Source organism: Alligator sinensis, unplaced genomic scaffold (assembly GCF_000455745.1).
Source record: "Alligator sinensis unplaced genomic scaffold, ASM45574v1 scaffold422_1, whole genome shotgun sequence".
NCBI lineage: Eukaryota > Metazoa > Chordata > Crocodylia > Alligatoridae > Alligator > Alligator sinensis.
The window spans coordinates 386,437-402,824 of record NW_005842323.1 but is presented as its reverse complement, the minus strand read 5'-3'; the positions used below and the strand labels follow the sequence as shown (position 1 = coordinate 402,824).

General features: G+C 44.9%; 1 protein-coding gene across 5 annotated transcripts in view; it reads left to right on the top strand.

Moving 5' to 3' along the window:
* The first annotated feature begins 1,548 nt into the window (after positions 1-1,548).
* Positions 1,549-16,388, top strand: part of HAO2 (hydroxyacid oxidase 2) — a 68,260-nt gene continuing 53,420 nt past the window's right edge. For 4 of the 5 annotated variants that reach the window (XM_025209988.1, XM_006028554.3, XM_025209992.1 and 1 more), the window contains exons 1-6: positions 1,549-1,674; positions 4,344-4,495; positions 5,231-5,382; positions 8,593-8,876; positions 14,325-14,540; positions 15,363-15,521. In XM_025209988.1, coding sequence (XP_025065773.1) covers positions 4,365-4,495; positions 5,231-5,382; positions 8,593-8,876; positions 14,325-14,540; positions 15,363-15,521 — 942 coding nt within the window. In that variant the 5' untranslated portion in view covers positions 1,549-1,674; positions 4,344-4,364. Of the gene's footprint in view, positions 1,675-3,588; positions 3,770-4,343; positions 4,496-5,230; positions 5,383-8,592; positions 8,877-14,324; positions 14,541-15,362; positions 15,522-16,388 lie in introns of all 5 variants that reach the window. The other variant, XM_025209990.1, reaches the window with a different exon arrangement.

The window sequence follows — 16,388 nt, the reverse complement described above, 5'->3', positions numbered from 1 at the left end:
CCTGAGCTATGATGGCATGGGGGGCAAGCTCTGGCTGCCTGCAACCTCTGCTGCCACCTTAAGGACTACCTGTGGCTGCAGTACACATCTGTCCCCTGCAGCTGAGGAAGCCATCACTCCTGGCATCAGTGCATTCCTCAGTGTGAGGGGCTCATGCCCACCTAGCTGTCAGCCTAGCTGCGGGGGCACAAGCTGCTCAATAAGGTTCAATGCATGCTGTGGGGGTGGGGGGAATACAGGGCCAGGGGAGTGTGGGCAGGTCAGGCAGGAAATGGGGGCAGGGCAGGGTAGGGGCAGAGGTGGAGGTATGGAGGGCCCTCCCCACAATGCGGACCTTACCACATGGACAGGGCTGGTGTGGCTGGTGGGTCTTCTCATTCCTGTATGTCGGTGACAGCATGCAGTTCCAACTGGTGTCCTGAGATGGTGGGGCATGGTGTGCTGGTGCCCGGCTTGGCCCGCCCCCAGGGAGGAGCTGGCACTGCTGGTGGTGTCATGTCTGGCCACGCCTAGTGGCTGGGCCTGGGGCTGCAGAGCTGGCAAGGCAGGCATTGGCCAGGGCTCCCTGACCTGCTTGTGGAGACTGCAGCTAGGGAGCTTAGCAAAATGGGCCACTGGACACCCAAGGGGCCCTCTTCTGGTGACATCACTGGAGGTGCCAGGCTGGGACAGCGGCTTGGGCAGGCTGCCTATATTGCTGTAGACAGCACACCAGGGTCCTGGATCTTGGGTCCTGAGACGCAAGGATGGCATCTAGTTGCTGCATGAAGAGCATGGACTTACGGTCACTACCAGACAGTCATGGTGACCCACTGTGCCCACAAAGCCTTGACCTTTATGCAGCATTGCTGTCGTGCCCAGTTGTGCCCACACTCCTGTATCCAGCCTGACAGTGCCTCATAGATATGGGCATTATAGTGCCTGCCCCACTCAAACTGGCGCTGCATCTCCATCTTGCCCCACAGCACAACAATGTTGCCAGTCTCCTCCTTGGACCAGTTGGGGCCCCAAGTGGAGGGTACAGGCATGGGCACGGGTGTGGGCATGGGCCTGGTCAAGGAGGATGCTATCTGGGATCCCACACCAGGCTCTGAGTCCCCACACGGCTGTCCCAGTACTTCCGGGCCTGGGCAGCTTCCTGCAACGCCTAGCACAGGGGCACAGCATGGGACTGTCAGCTGCATAGCAGAGGCAATGGCCCACAGCACCTTCAGGCACAGCACCTTGGCCCCCTAGTGGCAGGGCCGACCCAGGAGCAAGTCTACACATTCATTACAGCTCAGTAACTAATTCCACAGAAATTTGATATCTAGATTTGCAGGTAGCAAATTTATGCACGATTAAGGGATTTTACTGTCCAGTGAGTATGTTCATGTATAGATGCATGCACTTACTGCGCAGTAAACTAAGGTTACTGTGCATTAAGGCATCTTGTGTAAATGCAGCCAGTGATTCTCAGAAGTGCTTGCTAAGTCAGTTTGCATTCTTCAGAAGGACATTTTGCTGATCCACCAGCAAAACAAATTTGTACAAACAGTACAAAGATTACTGGAGGGCTGAACTTTCATCCCCTGCATTACTTATTCACTCCAGAAAACTGTGGCAGTTCTGTTGTATCCTGTTTGCAAGCCACTTTGCAATCTTTTCTGGTGCTGTTAATTCTTGGATCCCAAGGTAAGTTGGTTTTGCCAGTGTGTGAGAGAAGAGTGAGGTCTGTGCCTGGATGATACATGCTTCCTGTTTCTTCTGCTAAGAAATAATTTGGTTTGTTATTTATGCTTGATGACTTTGGCCTTGTTCACACTAGAAAAATGAGAAACCTTGATATTTAGTGATGTAGTTCTTGCAGGATCAACAATGCAGTTGTATAGATAAGGTTCAGGACATTTATACTGCTGCACTATCTTTATCTATCTATCCCCTTTTGGAAACTGGGTTGAGTGCTTTTGTGTACATCATTTGTGTTTTCCTGTGTCTGGATCACATGCAGCCATCAGGTGACTGCATCTGCCCTCCAGTGACCACCCCATGGTGATATGAGATGCTGGTCCCAATTACACATGCCCATCCTACTACTACATTGATATAAAAGGAACAATGGAAATATTCTGCCCTGAGCATTTTCAGAAAAATTAGATTGCATCCCTCTACCAAGAGTTCTCATTCCGTTTTCCTCTAGACCAATGCAGCTACAACCTGGATACCTGACAGATTGTATGCATGGCATTTGTTCCTAGTTTCAAGAAGTCGTGTTTTCATCTGAACTAAAAAATCTCTGTTTTAACTAGGCCTAACCAAATCATTACTAATAGACATTTTATTAAACATATTTTGCCTCTTTTTGTGCTTTGTGTACTGCATGTGAGCAGACAACTTCTTTCAAGCATATAATCATTATTTGGTAAATCATTTCTGGGCATAACTCTTGGTCCTGTGGTTGCTCAAAAGCCTGTGACTGCATGTACTTAACATTCAGCAGCTTTGCTACTTTGACTTGGCACATGTGGCGTACAGTATTATTTCTCTTTCCTGGCTGGATTAGGATAATTGTTAGAACCAGTATTCAGTGTGAATCCTTGAAACTAAACAATCAAAATTTGGTCTGTGCCAATGCTTTATGATTTTTTCCTTTTCTTTGTTTACATTTGCCTCCCAAGTACATTCACTTGCTACAAGGTTCCCAGAGAGCTAAGACCAAATGGCTGGTAACTTTTACAAAACTAAAATAAATATTCCTGGAAAATATATGAGCTTCCTTTGCTCTCAACAAAGAACCTGAATATCCAGAAACTGTACCTAGCTATTCAATGCATTTCTTCTGGACTACAGGGTGTCCAAGTCCAGGGGGTGTACATGCCCCTTTCAGGACTTTCTCAGCCAAATTCAAATGTGGTACATATCAATGAGTATCATTTGGTGAAGGAGTAGAGGGGCATATGGGGAAATGAATGAGCAGCAGCATGTAGGAGAAAGGGATAGGGTTTTTTAAGCCATTGTTCGGGCTCTTGTTGGGTCCTTTTCCTGCCACATCTTCACTCTCTCCCTTTAGCTATAATAACTAATGCCATCTTCTGGTAGTAATGTGTAACATATCCCTGTGTTTATGTTATCTCTGGATAGGCCCATACTTAGTTATTTAATGTTCTTCCAGATGGCTGAGTCCTTGGAGAAAACCAAAAGAACAGTGAAGTTCTGAAGCAGCCTTCCAGTGCAGTAATAGGGGCAGACAAACCTAGCTTAGTGTTTGATTGAGTTTGATCAGTTCATGAATAGGATTGTGTGAGAAGGTTACCTATGATAACAGAGGAGTGCAGCTCATAACCTAGAAAGCTCCTTTTAGCCAGATGTTACTGACGCAGAAAAAAGGCATAAGTGGAGAGATTATAAAACATAGGCTGCATTCTGACTCCTGGCCACATCAGTAGGTTGTCTGTAGCCCTAGGGCAGAAGATCAATGGCCTGAGGTCATGTGAAATAATCATTAACACTGAATAATCTCAGCCTGGTAAAGCAGTAGGTAAGGTTAGAAAATATTCTAATTCTATTCATATAATTAGATCACATACCAAATGCTTCCTTCTTTTGCAGTCCTTTAATCTTTAATTAGAGCTGGGAGAAGGGGCTGTATTCAGATAGACCTGAAGACAGAATTAAGCCCTCTGGACTTGATGCTGTGACCAACGTCAAAGAAAGTAGCTCAAGTTGCCTGTGAAATGTTTCCTTTTACATGTGTATGATGACATGAAAAAATACATTAAAGAACATTAAGGTAACAAATCAAGAATGCCAGATTGAGAGTTATCTGTGCATTTTAATTTAATAGGAAAACTCAATTCTGGCATTTTCTGACTTTTGATTGCATGACATTAACATTTAAGCGTGGAGATTTTATGTAATTTCCTATTATTTAAAAAAATGGAAATAGGAAAATTGGAAATTTCATTATGTCAGCTTGTGCTGACTGCCAGATGGAACAGCAACAGGGTTGGGACCCTTGGATTCACATCATAGAGGATAGCAGTCAACTTTCCAGGGCAGGCAACTTTCCTTGATCAGTCTCTGTGGATAAGATTGAGCTGTAACTCCTTTGGAGACAAATAGTACAGCAGCATTCCCTCTAAGCTGTGTGGCATGCACAGCCACGCAGATATGCTCAAGCTGTGCTGCCAGGTGTGCCTGCATGGCCACACACACCACACAGCTTAGAGGGAACCCTGGAGTACAGTGCTGTTGATCCAAGCCTCACATTAAATTAAACTGAAGTGGATAGAGAAAGGAATGCTGAGAGAGTTCAGGAATATGGTTTCTGTTTTGTGCTTGATGGATTTTCCTTCTCCTTTAAGTCCCTGTAGCTTTCCTCTGAAATGCCAATGGTATGCCTGTCGGACTTTGAAGATTATGCTAAGCAGTACCTACCCAAGACCACTTGGGATTTTTTTGCAGCTGGAGCAGATGAGTGTTGCACCCGAGAAGACAATATCTTGGCATATAAAAGGTATAAGGCAGGCTTCTTCTTTGGGCCAAAACGTTATACTTTTCCAGTACCTAGCAGCACCTGTCCTCTCTAGCATGACCCAAAGCAAATGCACCTTTCCGTATAACTGATTGTACCCATCACTGAGATGGCACCCAGCAGGTGAGGGCAGGTAGTGTAGGCTAGAAGTGACACAAAGGAATAGTGCACAGCATGGGAGTGAAACAAACACCATGCCATGTGGTATGAGTATCATGTGGTGTGAGTAGATGTAATAAGGTGTGGGGTGATTGGGAGTATGAGCTGGACAACATGGAGCATGAGTGTGAGCATTCTGGAATTTGGGGACAGAGTGCATGGGTAATAGCAGTGGGCAGATTGCAGGCTGGTAAGGGGGAACAGAGTAGCTTTAGGCTGGGTTATATGGGGGCAGAAAGGTAGGGTGGAACAGCAAGTAGCAGGAGTGGGGCATCTAAGTGGGATTTAGGGGAGAGATGATGGGTGGTACAAGACCAAGTGGGGTGAGGCTTGGAGGTAGGTGGTAGAGGCTGTAAGGATGGTTGGACTGGGCAGTGAAGACAAGCTGCTAGGGAGGGATGAAGTTCTCATATGGAGTTCTCCAAGGACCACTGCCCCTAGATTATTCTTCTTGGGTCAAATGACTGTATCACAACCTTCTTCCAGGTGACATTAGAACCAGTAAAGCCAGGGGGCTGCAACCCTATTGACAGGTATATCATCTTTGCTTTCTGACAGAATCCGTTTTCGGCCACGCATGCTACGTGATATGTCTGTTATAGACACAAAGACAACACTTCTAGGGACTGAAATCAGCTTCCCTGTAGGGATTGCTCCCACCGGCTTCCATCAGCTGGCTTGGCCAGATGGAGAGAAAAGCACAGCCAGAGGTAGGCCACAAATTCATTACTATAAACCAAAGGAAGATGAATTAAAAACCTAAGGGAAACCTCAATCCACTGTCATGGTATTTTATGCATGGAAATGTTTATGGGGCAAATTCTTTTCTCACCCTCTGAGCCCATTCCTGAGTGTTCTGGTGGCACAAGCAGCTTGGAAGCCAGAATTGGCCACAGTGTTTCAGTTATTACTGGCAACCAGAATAGCCTTTTGGGGACTTGCAACTGAGCTGCTGCGACTTGTTCCAGGGACCAATTTGATACTCAGCTGTGTGTATGATCTAGAGGAGGGGTAGGGTGTGGAAACACTTACCCTGTCTGGCCTTTGCAGTGAACATGAAGACCAGTGTGCCATCTTTGAAAGTCAATTTCCAAATGCTGTGAGACTGGATCATGGGCAGAGCTAGGATTTTGAAAAGGGGGCTGATAATAGTTTGCATCATTGCATCTAACACAATACTTTTTCCTCCAATTAAAAGAAACTAGAAGCTGTACTAATATACTATGCACCTATAGCTATACTATTCCATTTCAGATGAAAGCAAAAACAAATATAACTCTATTGGAATGTGAACTGATTTTCTATATTATATATTAAGTACAAAAACACAACTAACTAGGAAAATAATAAGTCATTAATGTTAAATGTACATCTGTTATTCAGATCTATAAAACAAAATGTAACTTTCTTGAGCATCTTGACAATGTGTCCAACATTTCACTAACAGTTATTTCCACATCTGAGTTAATGTTCAACATAGTCCATTAAGATACTCTTCATCCATTGTGAAAAGCCAGGTTTAAGTCTCTGGTGACCATGGGTGCCAGAGAAGGAGCAAGCTGCATGCTCCACCCTTCCACAGCCCCTGTGCTGGCTGCTCTGAGCATAGTGGTTTGCTGTGGGTGCACAGACACAAAGCTGACATTTTCAGCCTGGCTTATCCCACTGCTTCTCACATGCACCCAGGGGTAGTGAGGGAAGCTATAGAACCAGGTGGCTCTGGAACCTGGTATGTGAATCCCCAAAGGAAGTGCTGTGGCAGTAAAGGCTGCACTTGGTTCCCCAGGTACAGACAGGGGACTGGGAGAGAGTCCCCCTCCCCCATCTTGAGGGTTGCGAATTGCTACCCTGTCCTCTTTAAATCTCTCCACCTGCCCCTCTCCCTGGTTTTCCTTTTACCAGCTCCCTTCTTTCTCACTCCTCTCCTGCTCTAAGGTGATCGAGGCTGCACCACACTGCTGGGGGCTCTGGCTGCAGCGCGCCCTGAGCACCCCATGGCCACTGCTGCTGCAAGAATGAGCTGTGGGCCCTGTGGGGAGGCTGAGACCCAGCAGGGGGTGCATGAGGCCCTGTGGGAGGGGCATGTGGGCCCTGTGGGGGCACGTGTGCTATGGAAAGAGGTTTTATGTGTCCTGTGGGGGGAGCTGTGACCCTGTGGGAGGAAGCTGTGGGCCCTGTGGGGTGGGGGGTCTGTGTGCTGTGCAGGGGGGGCTGCACCCTATGGGGGGACAGGGGACCCACCCCTCCTGAGCATCGCTACCCACACAGCCCCCACACACCCACAGTCCCTCCACAATCTACCCACAACACCCACACCCCAAGCCACGCCCCCCCCACAATCTCCCCACACCACCCCCCCCCCAAGCCACGCCCACAAACCCCTCACCCACATACCCAGTCACAAACCCCCACACAAGCCCCATACCCCACAAACCTCACCCTCACAAATCCTACAGCCACCCACAAACTCCCCCAATCCCCCCAAATTGCTTTATATTTGTAAATATATCAATAAAACATTGAACAACATTGCCCAAATATATTAATAAAACATTGCCCTCTCTCTATATAGTGGTGTTTCATTTTAATAGCGGAAGGATACTATTTGGGGTATTTTAATGAGAGAATTTGGGTTTCTTATCACAGAATTTGCAATTCATAAACAAGGAACACCAGAATCTCTGCAGGTGAGACAAGTGGTGAGACCCGTGCAGAGGAGCCTGAAGGGCAGACAAGATGGCTGACCTCTTGGCCATTTGGGGCCAAAAGGACACGCTTTGACAGTTCAAAGTGGGCCACTGCAAGGAGCACATCTTCTGAGCGATAGCTGCCCAGATGGCAGAGTGGGGGCACCCCAGCCGGGTCTGGCAGGGGTGCAGCACAGGTTTTTTATACTGCTGGGGCCAGCACAGGTGCTGTCCCCAGCCTCTCTCCCCCCCTGGCTGCAGATCTGGGAGGAGCTCGGCAGGGTTATTTTGCCTCAACTGGCACAACTTGCCCCATGCCAAAGTGCATATCCGGGCACATGCCCTGAGGCAAAAATCCCTGGCTCAAATTTGTGCTGCTCCTATTTGAGCTGCTACAAGTGCATGTGCCTGCATGTGTGGATGTGCCCTAGGAGTGGAATGCTTTTGCTCTGGCACCAGCACAGCAGCCTGGTTCCTCCGTGCATCAAGCTATTATTTTCACAGCTTGCTTCTTCTTCTTTTTGCTTACTCTTCTGAAAGCTTTTAATGCTCTCAGTGGGACCCTCCTTACCCAAATGTCCCACAGCTGGGCTTTGTTAGCAGGACTGACTCCTCCTCCTCAAAATGACTCATTACAGAACTGTTATTCATCAAGTCCTAGATTATTAGAACTAAGTGGGACCTGCTCAAATTATCAGGAAACAGGTTTAAAACTAACAAGAGGAAGTGCATAGTTCATTTGTGGAACTTATCACCACAGGAGTCTGTAAGGGTAGATACTACAGCCAAGTTAAAAAATGGACTAGACAAATTCATGGATGATAGATCTATTAACAGATATTAAATACAGCAGTCAAGGATCTATCCTCTGTCACCTCTGAACCAATAATGGTAGATGCCAGGGAGGTATGAAAGAGGACAAATCACTCTAGATATACCCTGTTCATTTACTCTTCCTCTAAAGCATCCACTGTTAGAGACAAGTAACTGGGCTAGATGGACTGTTGGTCTGACCAAGCATGACACTTCTTATGGTTGAATTTTGACATTTATAGTGTTTGATTCATATTAACCAGATGGTAGAATACCTTAGTGTCTTATACTAAAAATACCAATCCATACATACCTTTATAGGAGTATGAAAGATGCTGAGACATTAGCTGGTGTTTTATAATTACACCTGTGTACAGACCCATGGTACATCATGCTGAGTTTTGTAAACATCTTTTATAGCGGCTGCAGCCATGAACACCTGCTATATAACCAGCACGTATTCCACCTGCGCTGTGGAGGAGATCGCTGCGGCTGCACCCAGGGGCTTCCGTTGGTTCCAGCTCTACATCCACCGCAACAGGGCACTCACAGAACAGCTGGTACAACGGGTGGAGGCCCTGGGTTTCCAAGGCCTAGTGCTTACTGCTGATCTGCCCTACACTGGCAAGAGACGAGCTGACATCCACAACAACTTCCAGCTCCCTCCGCACATGAAAGTGAAGAACTTTGAAGGAAACTTTGAAGTCTGTAAAGTTACCTGATCACTTTTAACAGAGATAGAAATATATTATGTGTATGTGAGAAAGAGAGGTTACATATGTAGATACCCCTAGATTACAGAATATAACCACATAGCTAGGGCAGTGGTTGCTACCTTCTGGGGCAGAAGGTAGAACAGGATGACACCTTAGAGACTAACTGGTTCAGGGACTGGTTCAGAGACCATGAGTTTTTGTTGGCAACAGCAAACTTCCTCAAATGCATAGTGTATGAAAGTGCATGCCTCTCTGAACCAATTAGTCTCTAAGATGCCCTACTTTGTGCTTGACTTCATATTAATACAGCTAACCACCTAACTTTTTGGGTTAACTCTCACTGTTTATCAAGCTTAGGAATGGCCTAAACTCAGAAATATCATAGTTACATTTGTTTCACTGACAGGCTATGAGATTTTTACTGAAACATTTATGCCAACAAAGCCCTGGCAGAGTTGCCATTATACAGGCAAAAAGGTACCATACAAACTTAATTAAAGGAATGTATTTTTTGTGCATGAATAAGCCTAAAGGCCTCTGTATGTACCAGCCAGTGTGCGCCACCCTCCAGCTCTGTGCTTGCTCCAGTAGTGCTTGGGCTGCTCAGACTTCTGGCCTCACCATCACAAAACGGCCATGTTCCACTGGGGGTTTTCTCATTCACAGCTGAATAGCATGAGAATTGTGCTGTCTTTTAAATCATTCTTCTAACAACTATCTTGTAGGAGAAGACTGAAAATTGGCAGGAAGATAGGGTCAAATTCATAAAAATGTTTTGGCATCTCTCATTGATAGTAATGGGGGTTTGGTGCTGAAATGCCTTTGCAAATTTGGCTCAGTTCCTGGGTCAGATATTTCCCTTCCACTGGTCTTCTGGAAAGCTTTTTTTGCTTTGTTTTAAAATCCTACTCTGAATATGAACGATAATAGTTCAGCAAATATCCCCCACTTCCCATTTGTAGCACATTTGCAGCCCTAGCAATGTTACATGATGTGTCAAGGCACTTTAACCTTGCATCCAGGTAGAAAAACACCTGTTTGGGCTGAAAGGCAGAGGTGACGGTCCATTGTAAGTAAAGAAGACTAAACAGCTATGGAAAGAGGTTGTATGGGTCCTGTGGGGGGAGCTGTGACCCTGTGGGAGGAAGCTGTGGGCCCTGTGGGGTGGGGGGTCTGTGTGCTGTGCAGGGGGGGCTGCACCCTATGGGGGGACAGGGGACCCACCCCTCCTGAGCATCGCTACCCACACAGCCCCCACACACCCACAGTCCCTCCACAATCTACCCACAACACCCACACCCCAAGCCACGCCCACAAACCCCTCACCCACATACCCAGTCACAAACCCCCACACAAGCCCCATACCCCACAAACCTCACCCTCACAAATCCTACAGCCACCCACAAACTCCCCCAATCCCCCCAAATTGCTTTATATTTGTAAATATATCAATAAAACATTGAACAACATTGCCCAAATATATTAATAAAACATTGCCCTCTCTCTATATAGTGGTGTTTCATTTTAATAGCGGAAGGATACTATTTGGGGTATTTTAATGAGAGAATTTGGGTTTCTTATCACAGAATTTGCAATTCATAAACAAGGAACACCAGAATCTCTGCAGGTGAGACAAGTGGTGAGACCCGTGCAGAGGAGCCTGAAGGGCAGACAAGATGGCTGACCTCTTGGCCATTTGGGGCCAAAAGGACACGCTTTGACAGTTCAAAGTGGGCCACTGCAAGGAGCACATCTTCTGAGCGATAGCTGCCCAGATGGCAGAGTGGGGGCACCCCAGCCGGGTCTGGCAGGGGTGCAGCACAGGTTTTTTATACTGCTGGGGCCAGCACAGGTGCTGTCCCCAGCCTCTCTCCCCCCCTGGCTGCAGATCTGGGAGGAGCTCGGCAGGGTTATTTTGCCTCAACTGGCACAACTTGCCCCATGCCAAAGTGCATATCCGGGCACATGCCCTGAGGCAAAAATCCCTGGCTCAAATTTGTGCTGCTCCTATTTGAGCTGCTACAAGTGCATGTGCCTGCATGTGTGGATGTGCCCTAGGAGTGGAATGCTTTTGCTCTGGCACCAGCACAGCAGCCTGGTTCCTCCGTGCATCAAGCTATTATTTTCACAGCTTGCTTCTTCTTCTTTTTGCTTACTCTTCTGAAAGCTTTTAATGCTCTCAGTGGGACCCTCCTTACCCAAATGTCCCACAGCTGGGCTTTGTTAGCAGGACTGACTCCTCCTCCTCAAAATGACTCATTACAGAACTGTTATTCATCAAGTCCTAGATTATTAGAACTAAGTGGGACCTGCTCAAATTATCAGGAAACAGGTTTAAAACTAACAAGAGGAAGTGCATAGTTCATTTGTGGAACTTATCACCACAGGAGTCTGTAAGGGTAGATACTACAGCCAAGTTAAAAAATGGACTAGACAAATTCATGGATGATAGATCTATTAACAGATATTAAATACAGCAGTCAAGGATCTATCCTCTGTCACCTCTGAACCAATAATGGTAGATGCCAGGGAGGTATGAAAGAGGACAAATCACTCTAGATATACCCTGTTCATTTACTCTTCCTCTAAAGCATCCACTGTTAGAGACAAGTAACTGGGCTAGATGGACTGTTGGTCTGACCAAGCATGACACTTCTTATGGTTGAATTTTGACATTTATAGTGTTTGATTCATATTAACCAGATGGTAGAATACCTTAGTGTCTTATACTAAAAATACCAATCCATACATACCTTTATAGGAGTATGAAAGATGCTGAGACATTAGCTGGTGTTTTATAATTACACCTGTGTACAGACCCATGGTACATCATGCTGAGTTTTGTAAACATCTTTTATAGCGGCTGCAGCCATGAACACCTGCTATATAACCAGCACGTATTCCACCTGCGCTGTGGAGGAGATCGCTGCGGCTGCACCCAGGGGCTTCCGTTGGTTCCAGCTCTACATCCACCGCAACAGGGCACTCACAGAACAGCTGGTACAACGGGTGGAGGCCCTGGGTTTCCAAGGCCTAGTGCTTACTGCTGATCTGCCCTACACTGGCAAGAGACGAGCTGACATCCACAACAACTTCCAGCTCCCTCCGCACATGAAAGTGAAGAACTTTGAAGGAAACTTTGAAGTCTGTAAAGTTACCTGATCACTTTTAACAGAGATAGAAATATATTATGTGTATGTGAGAAAGAGAGGTTACATATGTAGATACCCCTAGATTACAGAATATAACCACATAGCTAGGGCAGTGGTTGCTACCTTCTGGGGCAGAAGGTAGAACAGGATGACACCTTAGAGACTAACTGGTTCAGGGACTGGTTCAGAGACCATGAGTTTTTGTTGGCAACAGCAAACTTCCTCAAATGCATAGTGTATGAAAGTGCATGCCTCTCTGAACCAATTAGTCTCTAAGATGCCCTACTTTGTGCTTGACTTCATATTAATACAGCTAACCACCTAACTTTTTGGGTTAACTCTCACTGTTTATCAAGCTTAGGAATGGCCTAAACTCAGAAATATCATAGTTACATTTGTTTCACTGACAGGCTATGAGATTTTTACTGAAACATTTATGCCAACAAAGCCCTGGCAGAGTTGCCATTATACAGGCAAAAAGGTACCATACAAACTTAATTAAAGGAATGTATTTTTTGTGCATGAATAAGCCTAAAGGCCTCTGTATGTACCAGCCAGTGTGCGCCACCCTCCAGCTCTGTGCTTGCTCCAGTAGTGCTTGGGCTGCTCAGACTTCTGGCCTCACCATCACAAAACGGCCATGTTCCACTGGGGGTTTTCTCATTCACAGCTGAATAGCATGAGAATTGTGCTGTCTTTTAAATCATTCTTCTAACAACTATCTTGTAGGAGAAGACTGAAAATTGGCAGGAAGATAGGGTCAAATTCATAAAAATGTTTTGGCATCTCTCATTGATAGTAATGGGGGTTTGGTGCTGAAATGCCTTTGCAAATTTGGCTCAGTTCCTGGGTCAGATATTTCCCTTCCACTGGTCTTCTGGAAAGCTTTTTTTGCTTTGTTTTAAAATCCTACTCTGAATATGAACGATAATAGTTCAGCAAATATCCCCCACTTCCCATTTGTAGCACATTTGCAGCCCTAGCAATGTTACATGATGTGTCAAGGCACTTTAACCTTGCATCCAGGTAGAAAAACACCTGTTTGGGCTGAAAGGCAGAGGTGACGGTCCATTGTAAGTAAAGAAGACTAAACAAACCAGAGTTGATTCCAGGATGTGTGTAGCAGCCTTCCCTTCCCTCTTTGGTCTCTATTACGATCACCTTTTGTACTTAAATGTAACAAATAGTAAGGTTGCATTTGCTTGACCTCCCTTGACCAGGATAGTCCATAATCCAGTCTAGCAAGGACAAGCAGCCTTGTACAGAGAAAAAATGATGGCTTTGAAAACCTGCTCTACAAAGGACACGCCCTCTTTAGCTCTGTCATATCCTGGCAGCCCCTCCTGCCAACACTATGGCTGTGAAACCTCAACCTGATTTCCAGAGATTCTTATTTCCAGAACTACTCCCTGTCAGAAGTGTCGCTGCCGTGCACTGCAGCAAGGAGTCGGGACCTTAGAAGCCGGCAGGCGGGTATTTGTGACGCATGGAGTGGAATTAATTAGGCAGACGTTTATTGGTTGCAAAGCAAGACTATTTACTCACGCCGTCAAGGTGGTGAATAACGGAGGTCAGAGATATTTGGTTAGTTATAGCTTAGGGTTCGTAGGTCGGTCTGCATAAGAATTCGGTGGTCGGGCAGAAAAGGTCGGACCGGCAGGTTGTTGATTTACGTCTGAGATTGGGTCAAGACGCGGGAAACTGACAAGTGATTAATTTGTCAGTTACTCTGACGCATACGTTCAGAGGTCTCCAAGGTGTGTGCGCGGAGGTCTCCGACTTCACGGAAGTGAAAAAAGGTTTTGTTTGTGTAATAGCCAATTGGTTTTCGCCACGCCATAAATTTAATTAGAATCGCCAATTATCTAGCGGTCTTCACTAGGGTGTTATGACAGGGTTACTCCCTGTTTTCTTTGACCAATTATAATGATTTATGTAAAGCACAGAAGGCTAAGTTTTATTTCTAGTTAGTGTCGCAGTTATAAATCTCTTTTTGACATGTGCAGTAAAAAAAACTGTTACTATCATCTTGTTAGTTAACCCTTAGTTAACCTAGTGCAGACTAAAACTGTTTTGAATGGTATTACTTGCTTGTGACATGGGCACTACTTAATTGGGTTGTGACAAGAAGTATTGTTCCTAGTGATATACACTTTACAAAACCAGTTAATGGAATAGTTATCAAAGCTTATTAACATCCTCCCTGATAAGAAAAGAATGTGAGGGTGTGTTACATTATTGCAGTCCATAACGTAAGTTCCTTCCCTCTGTCCCATGGCTGCAGGAAAACATATGTACTGAGTATGGACTGCCCCCTAACTTCATAGATCCTTCTATAAACTGGAATGACATCTATTGGCTGAAGAGCTTGACTCGCTTGCCCATCATTGTCAAAGGAATTTTGACCAAAGAAGATGCGGATTTGGCTGTGAGACACGGAGTTCAGGGCATTATTGTGTCAAATCACGGTGGAAGGCAACTAGATGGAGGACCTGCCACTGTAAGTGTCTTATGTATACATATATATGCCTGCATAGGTGACAGCGTGCAGAAATTGATATAGGCAACTGTGGTGTCCTGGCATGTGTGCCTGCAGATGGTGGGTGTGTTTACATGGCAGGAACCGCAGTTTCTGTAGATGTGTCTGAGTTACCTTGGCTCTTGGCATCATGGAGCACAGCACAGCCTAAATGCCTGAATACTTCCTGGGTGGCTGTTGAACCCCAACCTGGGTTCTGTGATCTCACAGCTACTCTGCTACCTGGGATACCTGGATTTACATCAGCTGCTGCCCCATTTTTTATTACTGAATTTTTCACACTGTTTCAATCTTTTATTATTTTTTATTTGCAAATTAAATGATTTTTCTTTTAAATCTTGAAATTTATTGAAAATATTTCACACCATGTGACTGTACATTCATTTGCACTTGAAAATCGGCTTAACTAGGTGCAAGTGGGATCTTCTTTTTAATTTAGTACTTTATTAGTGGCACATTTTGCAGTAGCTAACTATGGGTGTTGACAGGGACACTTGTTTTGAGTGCTGATTTTAAGGGGGTACAAGAATAGTAGAAGCCATGGCAGCAAACCTGACCACCATTTCTCCCACTCCAGCCACCACTGCTGCCCAGGATGTAGAACTTGCTTGCTACACTTCTAACATTTTGTGTTATGAGGTATGCTGATAAATATTGGTTTGACAGTATATTCAGTTACTAAAGTGTTATACATGTTTGTCTATCTGTGTAATTCCTCCTTCTCTTCCTCTGTCTTTCTTAATTCAGTTTGAGCTCAATGTGAACATGTTTACTTCTTTGCAGATTGATGCTTTGGTTGAAGTTGTGGACATGGTGCAAGACAAAATGGAAGTTTATTTAGATGGTGGAATACGGACGGGAAGTGATGTATTAAAGGCACTAGCACTAGGAGCAAAATGTGTCTTCATTGGAAGGCCAGTCTTATGGGGTCTGACCTACAAGGTAAATTTGGGAACACAGAATTTGTACGTGAACTCTCGCACACATAGGGCAATATGGTTTGTAGGAACTTTTTCCTACCTTTACCCCACAGTCTAATTCAAATTTTTAAAAAAATATTGAAAAAAATATTGAATTTTTTTTCAAAATTCCTGTTTTTATTTTTTTTTAAAAAACCCACTTTTCCATTAAAGCAGATATTTTAAGCAGAAATATCTCTTTTGGCAAAAAGCCATTTTTAATCAAAATCATTTCAATGGAAAATTCTTGATCACTCTAGCTACTGACAATGAAGATAGTGCAGGCAACATGTGGTAATGCTGAATAAATGATTCCAGCTTACTGGACAGTTTGTCATTGCCACCAAACTGACTTTATGAGTCCAATTACTTATTGACTCCTGGAATCATATGATGATTGAGAATTACAGGTTTCATAATGTTTAAAAGTACATTTCCAGGTTTCCTTCATTATGGAATAATTTCTTGATAATGTGAATCCCCAAGAATCCAAAACTAGAAAACAAATTTAAAAAAAACCCACTTAAAAAAACCGCACCAACAACAAAATGTAGCATGTTACCTGGTCACATGGGAGGGGGACAGTCCTGGCCCGCAATTTTTGAACAACTGGATTGACAAAACTGGTGATAAAGAAAAAGGATCTCCTCACCCAGATGTGAACCTGAACAGGTCCAGATACATTTAGAAGGCAGGATAGAGAAGCACCTTTTAGACTCACTGAATCAGAGATGAATAAGCTTTCATGAGCAAGAGATCAATTCAACAGATGCTATGAAAGGATGTGCACAGAACAGGCTATCAAATGGAGTGAGTGACTTGAATACAGAAGATAGGGAAAGGATGGAGG